Raw genomic sequence first — 20,954 nt, 5'->3', positions numbered from 1 at the left:
CTCAAAAAGAGGGCCATTATCCAAAGAGTTAAAGTATGCAAATGTCTCTAAACTTGTTAAGACTTCTCTTACAGTGTGCCATGGAACTGCAGACATAGAAAGAAGATATTCCATTTTGAAGCACATGTTAAAAGAGGACAAGGCAGTGATGACCAAAAGACTTTTAAACACTGTTTTGACTGTGAGACATGCTTTGGGACAATATCCCCATTTTCCTTCTGTGCCCATTGATTCATAGCTCATTAGGTAGAGACAGCAAGCACAAACAATCACACTGTTTACAAGGAAGAATGTGAAAGGAAAAGAAAACTTGAATTAGAAAAGAAAAGCAAAAAGAGGAACAAAACCAAAGGTGTCTTGCTGAGAAGATTACAAAGATTAATAACGTGAAAAAATCAGATGGCTATAAGATAGCTGCTCTGAAAGAAAAGAAAAAAGAACACAAGTTCCCTAAGGAGGCATGAGAAGAACATCTCTCTCAAGCTTGAGCTAAAGTGAAGAAAACACTCAAAAAAATTATTTGAAGGCAGCAAAATTGGTCCAGGACATGCTTGATGGTGCAAAAACTACGAAAATAGAAATATGAGTAAATGAAATGGAGGTGGAAGCCATTCAGAAAAATGCTGAGAAAAGAAAATGAGTACTTCATTTTTTACTAAGATTCCTAAGAAACGGTAATCCAAAAATATTTTGTTGATCTTTACCAGCACTGAAATGTAGAATGTCATTAGCTGTAAAAGTGTTGTTTGTGAACTAGAGATACCAATATTGAATTACCGACACCAAATGATTTTGCTGTCACTGCATACATTGTCTGGCTATGGATAGCTTCCACAGTAGCTGGAATTCAACTAGTGATCTTCTGAATGAACATGCCCACACCAGAGATTATCAGGTTGAACTGAGGCATGTGAAGGGCTTAGAATAATGTAATTTGTGAGTTGACAGGCTTTAGCATTGTTTCTTGGCTATTTGCAATGCAATATTTGTGCCAGGATTTTGCTGGTGACAGATACTGTGTGGTGGGATGTGAGAAACACATTAACTGCTGCCTGTGTATGAGCTACCAGAACAGTTTTGGCCCTCTTGTTCTTAAATGTCTGTGTCATAAATTTTCAATCCTTGGTTTATATAGATGAACTGGTGTTAACGTTATGTGTTCATTGCCATTCCTGATGCAGACTCCCTGAAATTGACTTGAAGCTAGGACATGTATAATTGTGTGGTAAGTGGTGGAACATATAATGATGATATTGGGGAACCCGAAGGGTATATCTATCACCATTAATCACTTGGAGGTGCAGAATGGGCCCACAAGGTCTAAATGTATACTTCTTACCTTAGAAATTGCAACACTCTGCACAACATCAAATTAGGATGAAGTGTACTAAACTCTTGGATATGCAAATTATTAGCTTTCAAGTGTAACCAAACAAAGTAGGCAGGGGAAGCATCTATCAGTATATCTCACAATTGGACAATGGAAGCACTGTAATATACTGAGGCAGCAATTTATCCTTCTGCAATAATGCTTTTTGTAGCAGTAGGGCCATAGTCAGTTCTTTGCTGGATCCCAATAGCCCCATGTGCCTAAGACCCTAGAGGACTGATATATTATTTTAATGGGTCATAAATGACATGGACAGTGTTCAACTGTCTCCCTGGTGACAGTTTCTTTAGATCTTTCACCCACTGAAGATGTCTGGTAGGAGCTGCCAGAGGGCAGGGTAACCTAGAAGTGATTCCCATAATCAGTAGTGTGAGTAGATTAGCACAGTAGTGATAATTTATCACTAGCATACTTTATACAAGTAGCCTACAGTGTCTCTTCTGTTTGTTAATGTGTAGCTTGAATTGTAATGTATTCCTAAATGCTCTTCACCATGATCTTTTATGATCATTTACAGAACATGATATGTGAACTGATTCCAGTGAGAAGGATCATAATAGGATATCAGATGGTTTTATAGAAGAAGGAAGAGGGGAACAATGCCTGCACTTGCTTTACAAATTTTTAATTTAAAAAAAAAATTATCTACATTGGTCATGGATATTTATTTTTATAAATGCCTTAGAAATATCTCTATTTTCCAGTTTTTTGTTTTTGAACAGTCTTTTAAACTTAATCTGGATTTAGTTGAGCACCCAATGGGTTCCTTTTATTCTTAACTGTTTAAATTTCACAATGGCTGAAGGGGCATTAGTCACAGATTAATCTGCTACACAGCGACAAAATGTGTAATTTGTTATTAAGCACCTTGTGTGATGTGGGTATGGTAAGAGAAATTTAGCAGTATTCTAAACACCATAGTTAACACATTTTATTGGTATTGAGAAGCAAGATAATGTTGAGACAACTCAAATTATCATCTTTCATTGACTATTTGGCTCCTGCAGATGTGCTTGCTACATACCGAGCCGAGTGCTGTGTCACTCTCAGATGGTGCATCCATCTACACTAAGTAGCCTGTGTTTGGGCCTTTACATGGGCTGGGGTACCTAATCAGCCTACCTCACGCCATGTTGAATATCTGTGGAGTCTTTCTGTGATGTCTCATTCTACTGCTCTGAAATTTGGCACTGCTGAGACAAACATTATTGTAGGTGTATAAATTAGTTTCTGACTTCGGAGCTTCTCTGTAGATTTATTGTTGTCCCAAATTGATAGAGGAGATTTGGAGGAACTCTTGTTGGAAGATACAACTGTAATGTTACACCTGCAGGTGTAAATGGCTTAGGACTGTTGCTTGCAAAGTCTGTGGAGGAGTTGTCACCTATGTCAACACAAAGTTATTCATCCTCAATCTGGCTCTATGTAGAATAGATGAAAAAAGCATTGGGATCCAAATTTTGCTGAAAAGTGAGGTTGAATGCAGCAAAAGAGGTCATCACAAAGTGTCTGAACACAACCTAGTTGCCTAAAGCTGTTGAGATATAGGGTGGAAACACCACTGTAAACTTAAACTCATCAACAGCACTTAGGTACCTGACTGCTGGCTCACCTATGCCTGCCATTAGTGCTCAGCGGACAGCAAGGAAGCCCATGTTAGTTCTTCAGTAGCACTGAAGTAAAATCCAAAGGCCAGGCTTAAACTTGTCAATAGCTCCTCAGGAGTGGTGGAGTATGACGAATTAACTTGTCAGCAGCAGCCAGAGGGTTAATAACAATTTTTTAATGTTTTATTTTATCTCATATGTGTATTTGCCCAAACCAATGATAAATCTGGAAAAGCTGGGTAGAGACACAGGTAACCAAAAATTGTTCATTCTGTATGGCACACCAAAATTATAGAACTATCATTTCAGTTGTATTATAAAATGTTTTTCATGTAATTTTTTCCATGGTTGAATTTTATGTAAAAGGGTATTGATTATTATGATTCATACTGGTGAATAATATTATATTGAGTCAAAAGGCATTTCCTTTGAAATAAAAGAAATCATTTATGATATATGACATAGGCATCATATCCCGGTGCAAGAACCAGGTGCAAAATGTAACCAATCCACCCACTCAGCACCTCCTACTCCATTCTTCGCACAGGCTTATCCATCAGATGTTGAGCCACCTGTGGAAGCAGCCATGTCACATACCAAATCCGCTGCAATCACACTGTACAACTTTTTATGCCAGTATGACAACCAACCAATTGTCAACCAGAATGAATGGCTACTCCTAAACTCTAACCAAGAATGAAGTTTATCACCCAGTGGCACAATGTGCAGCAGGTACAATGTGCAAGAAATTTTTGAAAAGGTTACATTACTAGTTTTGATGCACTGAGTCTTCATTTTCAAATGTCATCACAACCTTAAAACTGCATTAACAATCGCAATCACACTTCTTTCAGAAATTTACAAAAAATACGCTAAAATCAGTAAACAGAAGCAAGGGCAGCAGAAACAGGTCAGAAGACATCATGACAAGTTTTAGTTGATCAGTCATTTCACACCTTAATGCAGTCTACATGAGTACTGCATCAGGATGAAGAATCCTGCTGCATTACATCCCGCAGTGACACAATGATCATTTTGCAAACAAAGGCTCATACATCGTACTCTGATAACGTGCAGCAAGCCCGAAACTCGAACACAGCATGCAGTCATACTGTGTTCTGGTAATGAAATCTTTGTAAGATTTCATTAGCACAGTACGATTGTGTGCTGTGTTCTACTTTTGTACTTGCTGCACATTATAAGATTACGATATGTGAGCCTTTGTTAGAAAATGATCATTGCATCACTGCAGGACGTAATGCAAGTGTACATAATAGCTTTCATCCAGGTGCAGTTTTCATCTACACTGCATTAAAGTGTGAAATGACTGATCAGACAAAAACTATGATGAAGTCTTGTGTCCCATTTATGCTGCCTTTGCTTCAGTTTGCTGGTTTCCCCATCTTCTGTCCTGTAACCCACTTCCAACACACATCACCTTTGTCATGTGCCACACTCCATCAGCTCCAATACTGTGTACCACATGCCCAGTCCATGTACCTGCCACTCCTCCCTCCTGCATTCTGAGCCAGCAACTCTGCTGCCTCCCTCCAACCACTAGCTACCCATGCCACCCATGTTCCTACTTCATGCTACTTTCTCGCCATCCACCCAAAACCAATTGTGTGTGTGTGTGTGTGTGTGTGTGTGTGTGTGTGTGTGTGTGTGTGTGTGAGCGTGTGTGCGCGCACGCGCATTTGTATGTGGGCATGTGTGCATGGATGTGTGCATTTATATGTGTGTCTATATATTGATATCGTAGCCTGACAAAAGATTTATTTTGAAAACTAGCAAGTTTTCTTTCTTCTTTATGTGTGGTTGTTTAAGACTCAACATTTTTTTCTGTTCAGTGAATGGCCTCCTTTACTCATAAAGTGTTCACATTCTGCCAGAATTTTCCTTACTATATAAATAGGATATGCTTAGTCTAAATACCTGAAGCTTAATTAAGTTTCTGATGTAATTAAATTTTTATTTTACTAAAAAAATATTACTCAGTATGTTTTCATGAGACTTGTCAACCCATCGTTTTGCATTAAAGGTGTTCTCAGTAATTGAGAGCATTATATTTTATGTTATTGTGATGTTTTCTCTTTCACCTTACCTTTTCCCAATGCTGCCGATTTGATTATTGATTTTTTCCCTTTTATTCCTATTTAACCTTATTCAGTTAGACATTTATTTCTTTTTACTTCTTTTTCACTATTTGCATCACATAACTTTTATTTATTGCTGTCCAATATTTCTCATCTGTGCTCCTAGTTTAAATCTGTCTTTTCCTTGCTCTGACTTGTGTCTTGCATCCCTAGCTGTTTCTGACTTCTCAAGTTTTCAAACTTATCTCTCACTGTCATTTCATTTTGCATTTTATCCCTCATACACTACGTGATCAAAAGTATCCAGACACCCCAAAAACATATGCTTTTCATATTAGGTGCATTGTGTTGCCATCTACTGCCAGGTACTCCATATCAGCGACCTCAGTAGTCATTAGACATCACGAGAGAACAGAATGGGGTGCTGCATGCATGGAACTCAAAGACTTCAAACGTGGTCAGGTAATTGGATGTCACTTGTGTCATATGTCTATACACGAGATTTCCAAGCTCCTAAACATCCCTAGTTCCACTGTTTCCAATGTGACAGTGAAGTGGAAATGTGAAGGGACACGTACAGCACAAAAGCATACAGGCCGACCTCTTCTGTTGACTGACAGAGACTGCTGACAGTTGAAGAGGGTCATACATGTAATAGGCAGACATCTATCCAGACCATCACACAGGAATTCCAAACTGCATCAGGATCTACTGCAAGTACTATGGCAGTTATACGAGAGGTGAGAAAACTTGGATTTCATGGTCGAGCAGCTGCTCATAAGCTACACATGATGCCGGTAAATGCCAAATGATGCCTCACTTCATGCAAGGAGCATAATCATTAGACGATTGAACCTTGGAAAAACGTTGTACTGAGTGACGAATCACAGTACACAATGTGGTGATCCGATGGCAGGGTGTGAGTATGGCGAATGCTTGGTGAACGTCATCTTCCAGCATGTGTAGTACCAACAGTAAAATTTGGAGGCAGTGGTGTTATGATGTGGTTGTGTTTTTCATGGAGGGGGCTTGCACTCCTTGTTGTTTTGTATGGCACTATCACAGCACAGGCCTACATTGATGTTTTAAGCACCTTCTTGCTCCCCACTGTTGAAGAGCAATTCGGTGATGGTGATTCATCTTTCAACATGACTGAGCACCTTTCATAATGCACGGCCTGTGGCGGAGTGGTTACACGACAATAACATCCTTGTAATGGACTAGCTTGCACAGAGTTTTGACCTTAATCCTATAGAACACCTTTGGGATGTTTTGGAATGCCAACATTGATACCTCTCCTCAGTGCAGCACTCCATGAGGAATGGGTTGCCACTCCCCAAGAAACCTTCCAGCACCTGATTGAACATATGCCTGCATGAGTGGAAGCTGTCCTCAAGGCTATGGGTGGGCCAACACCATATTGAATTCCAGCATTTCTGGCAGAGGGCGCCACAAACTTGTGAGTCATTTTCAGCCAGGTGTCCGGATACTTTTGATCACATAGTGTACATTCCTGCTTGACCTTAGTGTTTGATCGGTTTTCCTGCTTTGCCCTGAAATAAACCCATTTTCTTCTCCATTTCTTTTGTTTTACTAGGTGAGGAATCTTTTGTTTCAAGAGCCTTGAATTTCATCAGGTTTTGAGAATTTATTTATGTATGCACCTGCTGATGGTAAGCTAAGAAGACATAATTTGCATTTAAGATTAGATATTGTTGACTGTTATTCAAGGTACAATATGAAAACCTCTTCATTACTAGAACATTTTTGATACTTAGTAAATATTATAATTAAAATAAACACACTAAAAATTTTGTCTACATGTGTAATAACCTATTGTAACAATTATTCCATGAATGTTTTCTGTATGGCGTGTGTTGCAACTAAATACAACGACATATGCTGTGCCAGTATGTACCACTCAGCCAACAATAAAATGATAATCACTGCACTATCTACCATATACTTCCAGTGTATTCACTTAAATCGTCTTTCCAGGATTTCACACACTGGGTTACTGGATGGTATGACTGGAATCTGGCATTAAACCAGGAAGGTGGCCCTAACTGGGTAGATAACTATGTTGATGCTTCAGTTATTGTGAATGCGAAAAATGATGAATTTTATAAGCAGCCATTATTTTATGCTATTGGCCACTTTTCCAAGTTTATTCCTGAAGATTCAGTAAGGATTAATATTGTTCCAAACAATGAAAATGGAATTGAAACTGTGGCATTCACAACTCCATATAATGCAACAGCTATCATTTTGTTCAATAAGTAAGTTCCTTTTTTCATCGTTTTCTATTTACAATAGAGCAAAAATTTATAATAATATAAATAGTTTTTTCATGATTTCATCAATGAAGGTTTGCAGCAGATGTTTTCTGAAGTATACTGAAGAAAAACTGCAACCAGAACATTTTTTGTATGTATGATTTATTTCACCTTACCTAGTTTCACACCTTGGCTCATATTCACATTAGCAGTAATTATTTCTTCAACAAATTTCACGCTTTTGTCCCATAATACAACACAATATTAATGACTGTGTGTTTTATAGCAACTTTAACATTTTATTTCCTGATACTTGAGAAAAAATTTACTTTATGTATTAAAAAACAGAAGTCTGCTTCACTGATGCATGTCATGCTGAAGAGAAAGCTGGTAGGCACATGTTTATTTATGTCATTGGACAATGAGCCTAGGCCATAAACTAATTATGTTGAAATAAATAATTTAGTCAAAATTTGTGATTGGTTGCTTTTTTCCACCTATAATATTTTGTAGGTTTCTAGCAGAGATAATTATTCCACTACATGATGTGGCTATGTGGGCATGATGCATTTGGCAATGTTCTGCATGGGGCTGATAACTCGCAACAGTGAGGGCATGACATGGCTGGCAGTGTTCTGTACTGGTGCGGTGTGGTTATTGGCATTATGTGTCAGCTCAGCATGGATGGTGGACAAGTGGGGGTTTGTTGATGTTGTGCAAATGTCATCACTCCATCCATGAGCAGTGATGTCAGAGTCAGTGATATTCAGGCAGGGTCGGTTTAGCTTGGGGTTGGCATGCTGTTGTGTGTGCCATCATGGAAACTGCACGTCATGCCCACCATCATTGTTGTCCACATTTTTGATACACTGTGTTTCTTGATCAAATGTATTCAATTCAGTAAACTATGACGAGCATCTAGAGATTCATGCTCATGGACTTGCAGAGGACATTTCACAATCTGCAGTCTATACCATGTGGTCAGGATGTGATAAATGTTGATCTGCATATGCAGACAGCATAATAATTGTGATAGTGGTTTATCACTGAACACTTCATTTTTAATGATGTGATGAATTTGTTCCTCTGGGGAATGGTTGATATGGCAAATTAGAGCAGATTTTACAGTTCCATATTTATTGTCTGTTGTGGGCACGTGTATGGTATCACTTATTGTTACAGTATTGTGGTTTAGAAGTGTGATGAATATGGTTGCATGAATGATTGTGGGGTTGCTCAAAGCAAAGCTATTGTCCACAATGATGAACCACAACACAGGCCAATCCAACCGCTATGACAGAAATGGGAGATGTGTCCTGTAGTTGATGGATTCCCATGATGGGCACCTATTATTTGGGAACAACATTATAACATGATACGGTGGTAGATGGCACAGTAGGTAACACAGCCGGCTGCATGAGCTGCGCTACAACTGTATTTTACCATGGTGAGGTTTACTGATCAAACACAATTAAGCATGTGTCCAATAGATTGGGTTGCCTAGGTTCAGGTGTGGCCTAGTTGCCAAGGGAAGTTCTGAGAGAAATCACAAAGTACACACAACACAAACTGCACACTGCTATAGCTCTGTCCAACAGGGTGTCACTATGACTTCTTATCACTCTGGTTATATTCATGGTGTTATCCATAGTTACAGGTGCCATCCATGAAAGAAGAGATGTTGTCTGTCAGTGAAAACTGTACTGCAAAATTTGAGCATGTCAGTGGCATCATCGATGTGTACATGTCAGAAATGATAAATTTCTACATGATCACAATTGACAGGAGTCACTAATGTGGATCCACAGGTTGTAGGAGATGATTACAATGAATAACCATATGGTTATAACGCGCTGTAGAACAACATTTATTACTGATAAGAGCATACATTCCTAAGCATTCCTGTTCATAGAGTCTATTGTGCCAGAGCTGAGTCTACCACCAGCGATGTTACCTCGCAGGGTCACATTCCCATAAATCATCAGAAGATCAAAATAAATTGCAACAGGTTTTAAACAAAATGCCTGTATAGTGCAAAAAGTGGTAATTGACCCTAAACAATGAAAAATGTGAGGTCATCCAGATGAATCCTAAAAGGAATCCATTAAATTTTGATTACGCAATAAATCACACAAATGTAAATGCCACCAATTCAAGTAAATACCTATGAATAACAGCTATGAACAACTGAAACCGAAACAATCATGTAGATAATGTTGTATAGAAAGCAAACCAAAGACTGCATTTTACTGATAGAACACTAAGAAGATGCAACAAATCCACTGAAGAGTCTGCCTGTACTAAGCTTGTCCATCCTTTGCTGGAGCATTTCTGTGCAATGTGGGGTTCTTACCGGATAGGATGGACAAAGGACAATGAAAAAATTCAAAGAAGGGCAGCTTCTTTTGTATTATCATAAAATAAGGGAGACAATATCACTGATATGATATGAAAAATGGGGTGTCAATTTGTGGGTAGATGTTTTGATGAATTTTCAATCTCCAACTTTCTTCCCCAAATGTAAAAATATTGTTTTGATATCCACCTACATAGAAAGGAATGAGCATCATAAAAAAAGAGAAGTCAGAGTTCACATGGGAAGGTTTATGTTTTCGCTTTCCTCATGTGAAACTGGTTCAGTGAACTTTTTGCTAGACACATAAATGTGAACTGTGCAGTAGTCATGTAGATATAGAATTTATTTATGTATTATATCACATGTCATGTCAATTTGTATAGAGAACATCAAAATATTAGTAATGCTGTTGCTTCCTACAGATTACAGTATAATTAAATAATGTGTTCACTTAAATTACACATAAAAACATAAGTTACTTAAATAGCTTGACTTCTGAAAAACATGAACAAGGATGTATGTAATGTAACTGAACTCACCTTGCTTTAAAAAAAATTCCTGATATTGATTTGATGGTTACAATTACTCCATGAAACAATCACAAATTAGGTAAATTATATACTTAAAAGCACTATTATTCTTTATCCTAAAATTAATTATCTTCCTGGACTTCCACTTTTTACACTGTTGTTGTGCACACATCTTTCCTGGTGCTGACGTTTGGAATATTCATTGCCACTCACTGGGATGCATTAAGCCATGTGCAAAGTGAAATGTGTAACTTAAATTGTACTTCATATTTCCATAACATGCAAGACTAGGAGTTTTATCATAAAAATTGTGTAGAGAAGACCATCTCAATGGAGCAAATGGTCATATTTGCTCTTATCGTTTCAAGAACCTGGTTAAGTAAGAAACTTTTTTGATGGTAAATGATCAAGCTATTATATAAAAGAGTGTCTAAGATAAATGTTTTCCATCAAGTACTATTCAATGGTGCAGTGCCTGAACCCTTAAGAAAGTGGTTTTGAATTAATATTTGCTCTTAAGAATAAGAATAAGAATCTTTATTAGCCATTCAGTATTTTCTTATACAATGGGCTTCGTCAATAAGTTCAATTACAGTATAAAGATGGTTATATTCTCATAACAATGTATATATAAATCATATGAATGTTAGTGTAGTACAATAGCACACATTTGGAATTTTATATATTGTTTATTTTACAATAAAAAAGAAAACATTATACAGATTTATATTAAGCGAGGAGTATTCATGTTGATGACACTATGTCATTATCATATACATGTTGATAATACTATGTCATTATCCTAAGCTATTGATACAAATATAGAGCACTCGAAATAGGTCTATTATGCCTATATGTTAGATATTGTTTTTCCAAGTTTAGTTCCTACTACAGGCAGAGGTACGTTTCCCTATGTTAAAACAGCAAATCTGACACATTACAATCTTTATATTCATCAACTGAGTAAAATGCTTTACCTTTGAGCCACTGACCCAATGTTGTCTTAAATTTACTTTTAGATACTGTTTGTACAATTTTAGGGAGCATATTAAACAGTTCAAGGCCTACATATTTATAACTATTATGTGTCTTGGACAGTTTAGAGTATGGCAAATCAATTGTGTGGTTTCGTCTTGTATTGTGGGTGTGGACAGATGACCTAAGGGGATATTGAGCTATGTTTTCTTTTACGTGTAATAAGCAATAACAGATGTACAAACAAGGAACTGTCATGATATTAAGTTTTTTGAAATGTTCCCTGCATGTACGCCTAGGAGATAAACCCACTATACATTGAAGAGCTTTTTTTTTGCCATCTGAAAATTGATATTGAATTGGGAGAATTTCCCCAGAGCAGAATACCATATGAAAGATGGAGGTGTATATAACCAAAATATGAATGCAGCAGCAAGTATTGGCTGACACTACTCCTAAGATTATAAAGTAGGAATATAGCACATGCAAGTTTAGAACAGACTATGTGATATGTTTCTGGTCAATCATCATTCCTAAAAGTTTAACGGACTTATTTTCTTTGTTTGATACCTTCAAATTAAAGAATATTTCCTCAGTTTTTGTTTCATTTATGAATAGGGAGTTAGCACTAAACCAATGAAACAATTTTTCAAATATTATATTACTTTTTTCTCGTACAGATTTCTCGTACAGTCCGCATAGAGGATTGTTTTACAGGGTAACATATTATTAACATACACTACAAACAGGAAGGGCCCAAGTATGGAGCCCTGTGGCACACCTCTTTTTATTGTTTGTAGGTTTGACAGCTGCCCATTTACACTAACCAATTGTACTCTGTTGCTTAAGTAGGATTCTAATAATTTCAGGGTGTCCTCTTCCATGCCATAGTGTCTTAATTTCATGATCAAAGAACTATGAGATACAGTGTCTAGAAGAGTAGCACAGGAGATTAATTTATTTTCAAAGCCATCATATATATCACTAACAATATTTTCAACCACTTTAACTGTGGATAGTTTAGACCTGAATCCATATTGTGAGTTACTTAATGATTTATTCCTCTCAAAATAGTGATTTATTTGTTGGTGAACACAGTCTTCGATTATTTTAGATATTATTGGGATTAATGAGATAGGGCGATAGTTACGTGGGTTTGATTTATCTCCTTTCTTAATTATGGGAATAGTTACTGCTATTTTCAAACAGTCGGGGAAAGTCCCTTGCTGTAATATACGGTTAATGAGAGTGGTTAGAGGGGACAGAAGATCACTTGATATCTTCTTTATGACGAAGTTTGACAGACCATAGAAGTCCTCTGCTCTGGAACTACTTAGTTTGCCTATTGCTTTGCTAACATCATTTTCAGTTACTGTTGCCCAGCAGAATTTATGGATTACATACTTATTTGAACCTAAAAGAGTTTTAGCATCAAGCATGGCGTTGAGGTGAGACAAATCTTATTGTAAACTGAAGTTAACAAAGTGTGAGTTTAAGACATCTGGGGCTGTGGGTATAGCTTGTTGAGTTGCTGGTCTATTTATTTCACTTTTAATTACTTCCCAAGCAGCTTTACAGCTGTTTCTGGATTTAAGAATATAGTTATCATTCGCCCTACGTTTTGCCAAATGTATTTCAGATCTATACATTGACCCATGGACCTTGCCGTTGGTGGGGAGGCTTGCGTGCCTCAACGATACAGATAGCCGTACCGTAGGTGCAACCACAATGGAGGGGTATCTGTTGAGAGGCCAGACAAACGTGTGGTTCCTGAAGAGGGGCAGCAGCCTTTTCAGTAGTTGCAGGGGCAACAGTCTGGATGATTGACTGATCTGGCCTTGCAACACTAACCAAAATGGCCTTGCTGTTCGGGTACTGCGAACGGCTGAAAGCAAGGGGAAACTACAGCCGTAATTTTTCCGGAGGGCATGCAGCTTTACTGTATGATTAAATGATGATGGCATCTTCTTGGGTATAATATTCCGGAGGTAAAATAGTCCCCCATTCGGATCTCCGGGCGGGGACTACTCAAGAGGACATCATTATCAGGAGAAAGAAAACTAGCGTTCTACGGATCGGAGCATGATATGTCAGATCCCTTAATCGGGCAGGTAGTTTAGAAAATTTAAAAAGGGAAATGGATAGGTTAAAGTTAGACATGGTGGAAATTAGTGAAGTTCGGTGGCAGGAGAAACAAGACTTTTGGTTAGGTGAATACAGGGTTATAAATACAAAATCAAATAAGGGTAATGCAGGAGTAGGTTTAATAATGATTAAAAATAATAGGAGTACGGGTAAGCTACTACAAACACCATAGTGAATGCATTATTGTGGCGAAGATAGACACGAAGCCCACGCCTACTACAGTAGTACAAGTTTATATGCCAACTAGCTCCAAGGATGACGAAGAAATTGATGAAATGTATGATGAGATAAAAGAAATTATTCAGGTAGTGAAGGGAGATGAAAATTTAATAGTCATGGGTGACTGGAATTTGGGAGTAGGAAAAGGGAGAGAAGGAAACATAGTAGGTGAATATGGATTGGGGCTAAGAAATGAAAGAGGAAGCCGCCTGGTAGAATTTTGCGCAGAACATAACTTATCTAGCTAACACTTGGTTCAATAATCATAAAAGAAGACTGTATACATGGAAGAAGCCTGGAGATACTATCAGATAGATAATACAATGGTAGGTAAGACATTTCCAGGGGCAGATGTGGACTCTGACCACAATCTATTGGTTATGAGCTGTAGATTAAAACTGAAGAAACTGCAAAAAGGTGGGAATTTAAGGAGATGGGACCTGGATAAACTGACTAAACCAGGGGTTGTGCAGAGTTTCAGGGAGAGCATAAGGGAACAACTGACAGGAATGGGGGAAAGAAATACAGTATAAGAAGAATGGGTAGCTTTGAGGGATGCAATAGTAAAGGCAGCAAAGGATCAAATAGGTAAAAAGATGAGGGCAAGTAGAAACCCCTGGGTAACAGAATAAATATTGAATTTAATTGATGAAAGGAGAAAATATAAAAGTGCAGTAAATGAAGCAGGCAAAAAGGAATACAAACGTCTCAAAATTATGGAAATGGAAGAGGATGTAGATGAAGATGAAATGGGAGATATGATACTGCGTGAAGAGTTTGATAGAGCACTGAAAGACCTGAATCGAAACAAGGCCCCTGGAGTAGACAACATTCCATTAGAACTACTGACAGCCTTGGGAGAACCAGTCCTGACAAAACTCTACCATCTGGTGAACAAGATGTGAGAGACAGGCGAAATACCCTCAGACTTCAAGAAGAGTATAATAATTCCAATCCCAAAGAAAGCAGGTGTTGACAGATGTGAAAATTACCGAACTATCAGTTTAATAAGTCACAGCTGCAAAATACTAACGTGAATTCTTTACAGATGAATGGAAAAACTGATAGAAGCCAACCTCGGGGAAGATCAGTTTGGATTCCGTAGAAACACTGGAACACGTGAGGCAATACTGACCCTACGACTTATCTTAGAAGCTAGTTTAAGGAAAGGCAAACCTACATTTCTAGCATTTGTAGACTAGGAGAAAGCTTTTGACAATGTTGATTGGAATACTCTCTTTCTAATTCTGAAGGTGGCAGGGGTAAAATACAGGGAGTGAAAGGCTGTTTACAATTTGTACAGAAAGCAGATGGCAGTCATACAAGTCGAGGGGTATGAAAGGGAAGCAGTGGGTTGGAAAGGGAGTGACACAGGGTTGTAGCCTATCCCTGATGTTATTCAATCTGTATATTGAGCAAGCAATAAAAGAAACAAAGGAAAAGTTCGGAGTAGGTATTAAAATCCATGGAGAAGAAATAAAAACTTTGAGGTTCGCCGATGACATTGTAATTCTGTCAGAGACAGCAAAGGACTTGGAAGAGCAGTTGAACGGAATGGACAGTGTCTTCAAAGGAGGGTATAAGATGAACATCAACAAAAGCAAAACGAGGATAATGGAATGTAGTCTAATTAAGTCAGGTGATGCAGAGGTAATTAGATTAGGAAATGAGGCACTTAAAGTAGTAAAGGAGTTTTGCTATTTGGGATGCAAAATAACTTATGATGGTCGAATTAGAGAGGATATAATATGTAAACTGGCAACGGCAAGGAAAGCGTTTCTGAAGAAGAAAAATTTGTTTACATCGAGTATAGATTTAAATGTCAGGAAGTCGTTTCTGAAAGTATTTGTATGGAGTGTAGCCATGTATGGAAGTGAAACGTGGACGATAAATAGTTTAGACAAGAAGAGAATAGAAGCTTTCAAAATGTGGTGCTACAGAAGAATGCTGAAGATTAGATGGGTAGATCACATAACTAATGAGGAGGTATTGAATAGAATTGGGGAGAAGAGGAGCTTGTCACACAACTTGACTAGAAGAAGTGATCGGTTGGTAGGAGATGTTCTGAGGCATCAAGGGATCACCAATTTGGTATTGGAGGGCAGCATGGAGGGTAAAAATTGTAGAGGGAGACCAAGAGATGAATACATTAAGCAGATTCAGAAGGATGTAGGCTGCAGTAGGTACTGGGAGATGAAGAAGATTGCACAGGATAGAGTAGCATGGAGAGCTGCATCATACCAGTCTCAGGACTGAAGACCACAACAACAACAACAACAAATTTTTCTTATTCTAATGTACATCTCCTTGTACCCACTGCTGTTATGAGATCTGTCCTTAAACATCTTATACGTGGATGCAGTAACTTAGCCTGAGGACAGAGTGTTTTAGAAACTCAATGTCTTTTAAACTTGTGTACAACATCTATACAGTGTTTCCTACTACTCATCCAGAAATAATAAAATTTCATGCAGAACTCAAAATTCATTCTTCATTCTGCTGTCAAGAACAAGTGAGAAAAATAACAGCAGCTTACCTCATATTTATTTTGAAACAGTAAGCAATTGGAAAACAATCAGGAAAAAACAAGTTATGTAGAGAACTTCACTTTGTAACATAACTGTAATGCAGGTAGTGTAGCTCATTCAGTAATCTATATATAATCATATTTAAAAACATTGTCCCCTGCAAATGCTCTACTTTGGTGTTACAACATACATTTCTTGATTGTGACAGGCAGTTAACATATATGTCTTAACAGTATTTTCAAGTGACAGTGGTTATATAAAATAACTTAAACCAGTCAAAAGAAAATAAATCTTTAAGTGGTACTGGTCACTGTTTCTTCTTCCCACTAAAACATCATCCTCAATTATTTTACAGCATTAAAAGACTGCTAGGTTTTGCATATTTGCTGCACTGCGTGTTAGTGTTGTAGCCAAGAAGCAGAACTTGCTTTGTTTTCTTCAACTCACAGTGTGCAACATTTAATTTCTTCTATTAAAATATTTCAGTAGAGTGTGTTCCAAGTTCCAAAATTAAAAGGTGGGCCAGTGACAAAATAAATACATGGTATGGTCTGTTACTAATATGCAGGGTGTAAGACTACCGTAGAAAGTGACATTTTTAAAATTAAAATTTTAGCAGCAGAAAAGTGTTTTGATTTAAAATTATCTGGGAGTAACCACATTGTTCGTGGTTGTCACAGTGCCTGCCAGTAGCTGAGTGGATTGCTTTTGCCCAAATTTATTATATTTATTACTTCTACTAACTTCCCTGCTGACAAGTCAGTGCTGATTATATGAAGAGAACACCCACATCTTTTCAAACAAGTTCAAGTATCTACTACAAGGGGGCATCTGCCCACCTTTCCCTTGCTATACATGCCCACAATGATGTTTAGAGAGAAATCATGAGAAGAAGTAATATTGTACTGTAAACAGAATGTAACTTTTCAGTTGGTGGGGGATGGGAAGGGGATGTGAGTGATATCTGTCTCCCACAAACACTACTATTGTAGGTTAGGTAGCACACAAAACAAACATTCATCTGTGTTTCTATGAAACCAGGGGTGACACTGTGAAGTAAGGAGTGCTGAAATAACTTTACATAAGAATCATATGCTACAAATTGCAAAAAATACTACTGTAGAATGTTAGTGTGATAAGAATTTGTTGCTAATGAAACCTAAAATCAAGAGGATCCAAGGCAATACCAGCTGACTTCTATCGCAACCCCCACTTTCCAGGTCCTCTGCAAAAAGTGCCAATTACATTGTGCATGTAGTAATTGGTAAATTTAACTTCTCCTTAAGCTTCTTGCCACAGCAACTTTGTCTTGCTTTCCAAAACAAGTGGTAAAATCAAAAGGGACTAATTTCATTCATTCATTCAGGGACTAATTTCATTCATTTATTCATTCATTCATTTAACATCAGGTGTACATCCCATCAAGAATGAGAACCATTAGGGGTTTGGAGCAAGTCACGGTATTGATTAATAAGAGACAAGCAAATCATAGAGTCATATTAACCATAAGTTATTACTATACTGCTTAGTGATATACATGTTTATGCCAACTAAATTTAGCCTAGTAAATCAGAGAGGAAGCCACTACTTCGAGAAAAATTGCAGCTTTCTCAGTTATGTTAAACAGTTGCATTGGTGTTTTTCAGTGAAAACAATTGTTTACGATTTCCAGTCCTTAGTCCTGTTTACAGTACATTACTACCTGTTATGCAGATTCACAGTGAATGCTGCTACTTGGCTTATAAATAACAGAACTTTTCCACCTTTGAACTGATATTCAGATAATTTATAGAATGAGTGGCTAATGAGTTATCTTTTTAGTTTTCTTTTAAAATGCCAAAGGCTTTCAGTACCATGTTTTGTTATCTGTGCACAAGAGTAGTTAATTCTACTCTGAACTTCACACAATGAGATGATATATTCATTAAAATGATTAATGAACAAATTCAGTGGTAACTGAGTGTATAAATATCACGACCCTTAAAAAGACCTCTGCAGCAGGTGTGGTTATATACTTTACAGAATATGCTTACTGCTCATTTTTGATGAATAAATACTTTATTGACTTAAGGTACACTGCTCCAGAAAAAAAAAATCTATGCCTAATGCAGTCATACTTGGACAATAGAAGACAGTTAAGGTAAATAATCAAATGTCAGAATGTCTTCCAGTTGTAAAGGGTGTACCTCAAGGATCTGTTCTTGGACCTTTCCTTTTCATTATTTATATAAGTGATTTACCTGCAGTAGCATCGTGTGATGCAGTGCTACATGCTGATGACACAACACTCATATATGTGATACCAATCTTGAAAATGTGCTACACAGCATGGCAATAGCAATGGAGAAGTGCACTACTTTGTTTGAGGCAAATGTACCGCAGAAGAATGATAGTAAAACTGAAGCTATTGTATTCAGTCTGAATGCTCCCAGTCATGATAACGAAACAGTAAAATTATTAGGATTTCATATAGATCTAAAGCTAAGCTGGGATACCCACACAGGGAAGATATGTGGAAAATTGGCACGTGCCATACATCTGTTGTACAAGCTGAAGAATAGTGTCAGTAAAGAACTTCTGTTGTAAGCATATTTTGCATTCTTAAATTCACCTGAGTTATGGAATATGATTATGGGGCAAGTCCTTAGGCTCAAAATTAGTGTTTAAATGGCAAAAGAAAGCCATAAAGTGCATAGCAGAACTTAGCCCGTATGAATCATGTCGAGATTATTTTAAGTAACTAAATATAATGACAGTGCCTGGCCTATATATTTACAACTGCCTTGTCTTCGTTAAAGAGAATCTGAGTAAATTTGACTGAAGGAGGACAGCTCATGACCATAACATAAGAAGTGGACATATAATTAATATGCCACATGCTAGGTTTGCAAGGACACATAAGAGCTACAAATATCTTGGTCCTGTCTACTCCAAGAAATTACTTGAAAATGCCTGCACAGTGCCAGTAAATAAATTTAAAACTGGTCTTTTGAGGTGGATCAAAAGTAAAGTAATTTACTATGCTCAAGAGTTCCTTGAGAATGTGACAAATGACCCACTTGCCTTATGAGAATGAACTATAAATTAACTGCAAACTATACATATGCCACAATGTGCAACTATTTTATTACTGTTTCATTTACTGTTAATTATCTGTTTGATTATTTTTTTGTCATTCACTGTACTACATAGTTCATTTATCTTGTAACTGATCTATTAGGAAACTTCTTGTTATTGACATTTGCACAAATATGTATTCTATCCATCCTAGATTATTATATTGTAGTTAATAACATTTTTCATATCAAACATTATATTATTATAATTATTGTTATTATTATTATGTAAACACTGATGACACCAATTGCATGAAAATATGCTGAATAGTGGAATAAAACATTTGTATTTATAATTATCTATAGCTATTACCAGTACACATCCTAACCATAGACAAAGTTTACACAAATGTAAAGTGGACAAAAGACTTAATTCTGAAATTATCAATAGTCAAACATTATAACTATCATCTATTTCATCAGTTTTTATCAAAATTTACTCTTGATGAAATGCATTAACATGATAATAAGGTTTTCTGTTTCCTTAAAAATATTGTTGATATTCCAACCTGGAGATTCCATTGTTTTCTTTTTTGCTTCATGTTCTGACTGCTAATGTTTCTGTATTCTAGGGGAGATCATAATACAACAATATCAATTGCAGACCCAGATCGTGGCTACATTACTCTTTCAATTCCAGAAAGATCTTTCAACACTCTAGTGTACTGGTAACATACATGTGTGGAATTTTTAATAATGTCTGAAATTTTTAAGAATGATGCCTCAAATTGTTGATGGACATGGAAGATTAAGATCTCTTATAAGACAGCTTAAATTTGTTTTTTGATTATGGACTGAAGAACACAATTAATAATTCAAATAAAACTATTTTGTTGTCCATGTACAAATAAGTTAATGAAACGGTGATGTGTGTGTGTAGGTGTTTGTTTTTTTTATTTTACACTCAGTGAGCTGAGACAGCATGTAAACCAAATGGCCAGTGCAATAGATTATTATTATTTTATCTTCAGTGCTTGTAAAGGCATTTCTGATGAACTGTCCTATATCTAAAGCTTTAATTTCAAATCAGCCATCATACATTTTTGTGGTGTTACAACAGCCTCCTTTGAGACCTAATTTAGTGAACTGCATGTAGTCTGCTAAATGTGATAAAATCTCTAAAATAAACATTTTCAAGTGGCAGTACATTGCAGTAGTTATGCTGATATGGACATATTTGCGTGGGGTACGCTAAAGTAGAGAGCTGCTTCAAAACAATTTTCAGTCCAAAGATGATAACAACAAGAAAATTTTCCTTGACGTGCTATCTGTACCTTTAAATGGCTGTACAATGCTCTTTGATTTACAACATGTATATCTATGTAATGCCTGGAAAATTTGTGTTTTCATATGCATTTACTGATATATGATAATGAATCACTATACAGCTTACTGGAACAGCTTTTATGTGGATAATTTTATAACTTATAGTATAATATATGGTAGCATATTCTGAATAACAAATGATATAATTATTTCACAGTGAAGTACAATGCAAAGCAGGCTACTGGTTGCACTAAGCAGCAATACACATGTAAACCCCTGTATACATTTGAGGAAGAGGGTATAAACCCTTGAAAAGCATTTTGTATTTTAATAAAAAACATGAATGATTGATAATATCTGTTTTAATTTACATTGTAATCCAAACAGTAATTTATAGAGTAGGATAGTGACGCTCATAGCTGATGCAGTTATTATATGAAATCCCACTAA

General features: G+C 36.8%; 1 protein-coding gene across 1 annotated transcript in view; it reads left to right on the top strand.

Moving 5' to 3' along the window:
• The window catches only part of LOC124798960 (lysosomal acid glucosylceramidase-like), a 129,181-nt gene that overhangs the window by 99,018 nt on the left and 9,209 nt on the right, over positions 1 to 20,954 (top strand). The window contains exon 9 of the mRNA XM_047262494.1: positions 7,092 to 7,372. Coding sequence (XP_047118450.1) covers positions 7,092 to 7,372 — 281 coding nt within the window. The remainder of the gene's footprint in view (positions 1 to 7,091; positions 7,373 to 20,954) is intronic.

The sequence above is a fragment of the Schistocerca piceifrons genome, chromosome 5 (assembly GCF_021461385.2).
Source record: "Schistocerca piceifrons isolate TAMUIC-IGC-003096 chromosome 5, iqSchPice1.1, whole genome shotgun sequence".
Taxonomy (NCBI): domain Eukaryota; kingdom Metazoa; phylum Arthropoda; class Insecta; order Orthoptera; family Acrididae; genus Schistocerca; species Schistocerca piceifrons.
Note: the sequence above shows the minus strand (reverse complement) of the source record. Positions and strands in the feature narration are given on the sequence as shown.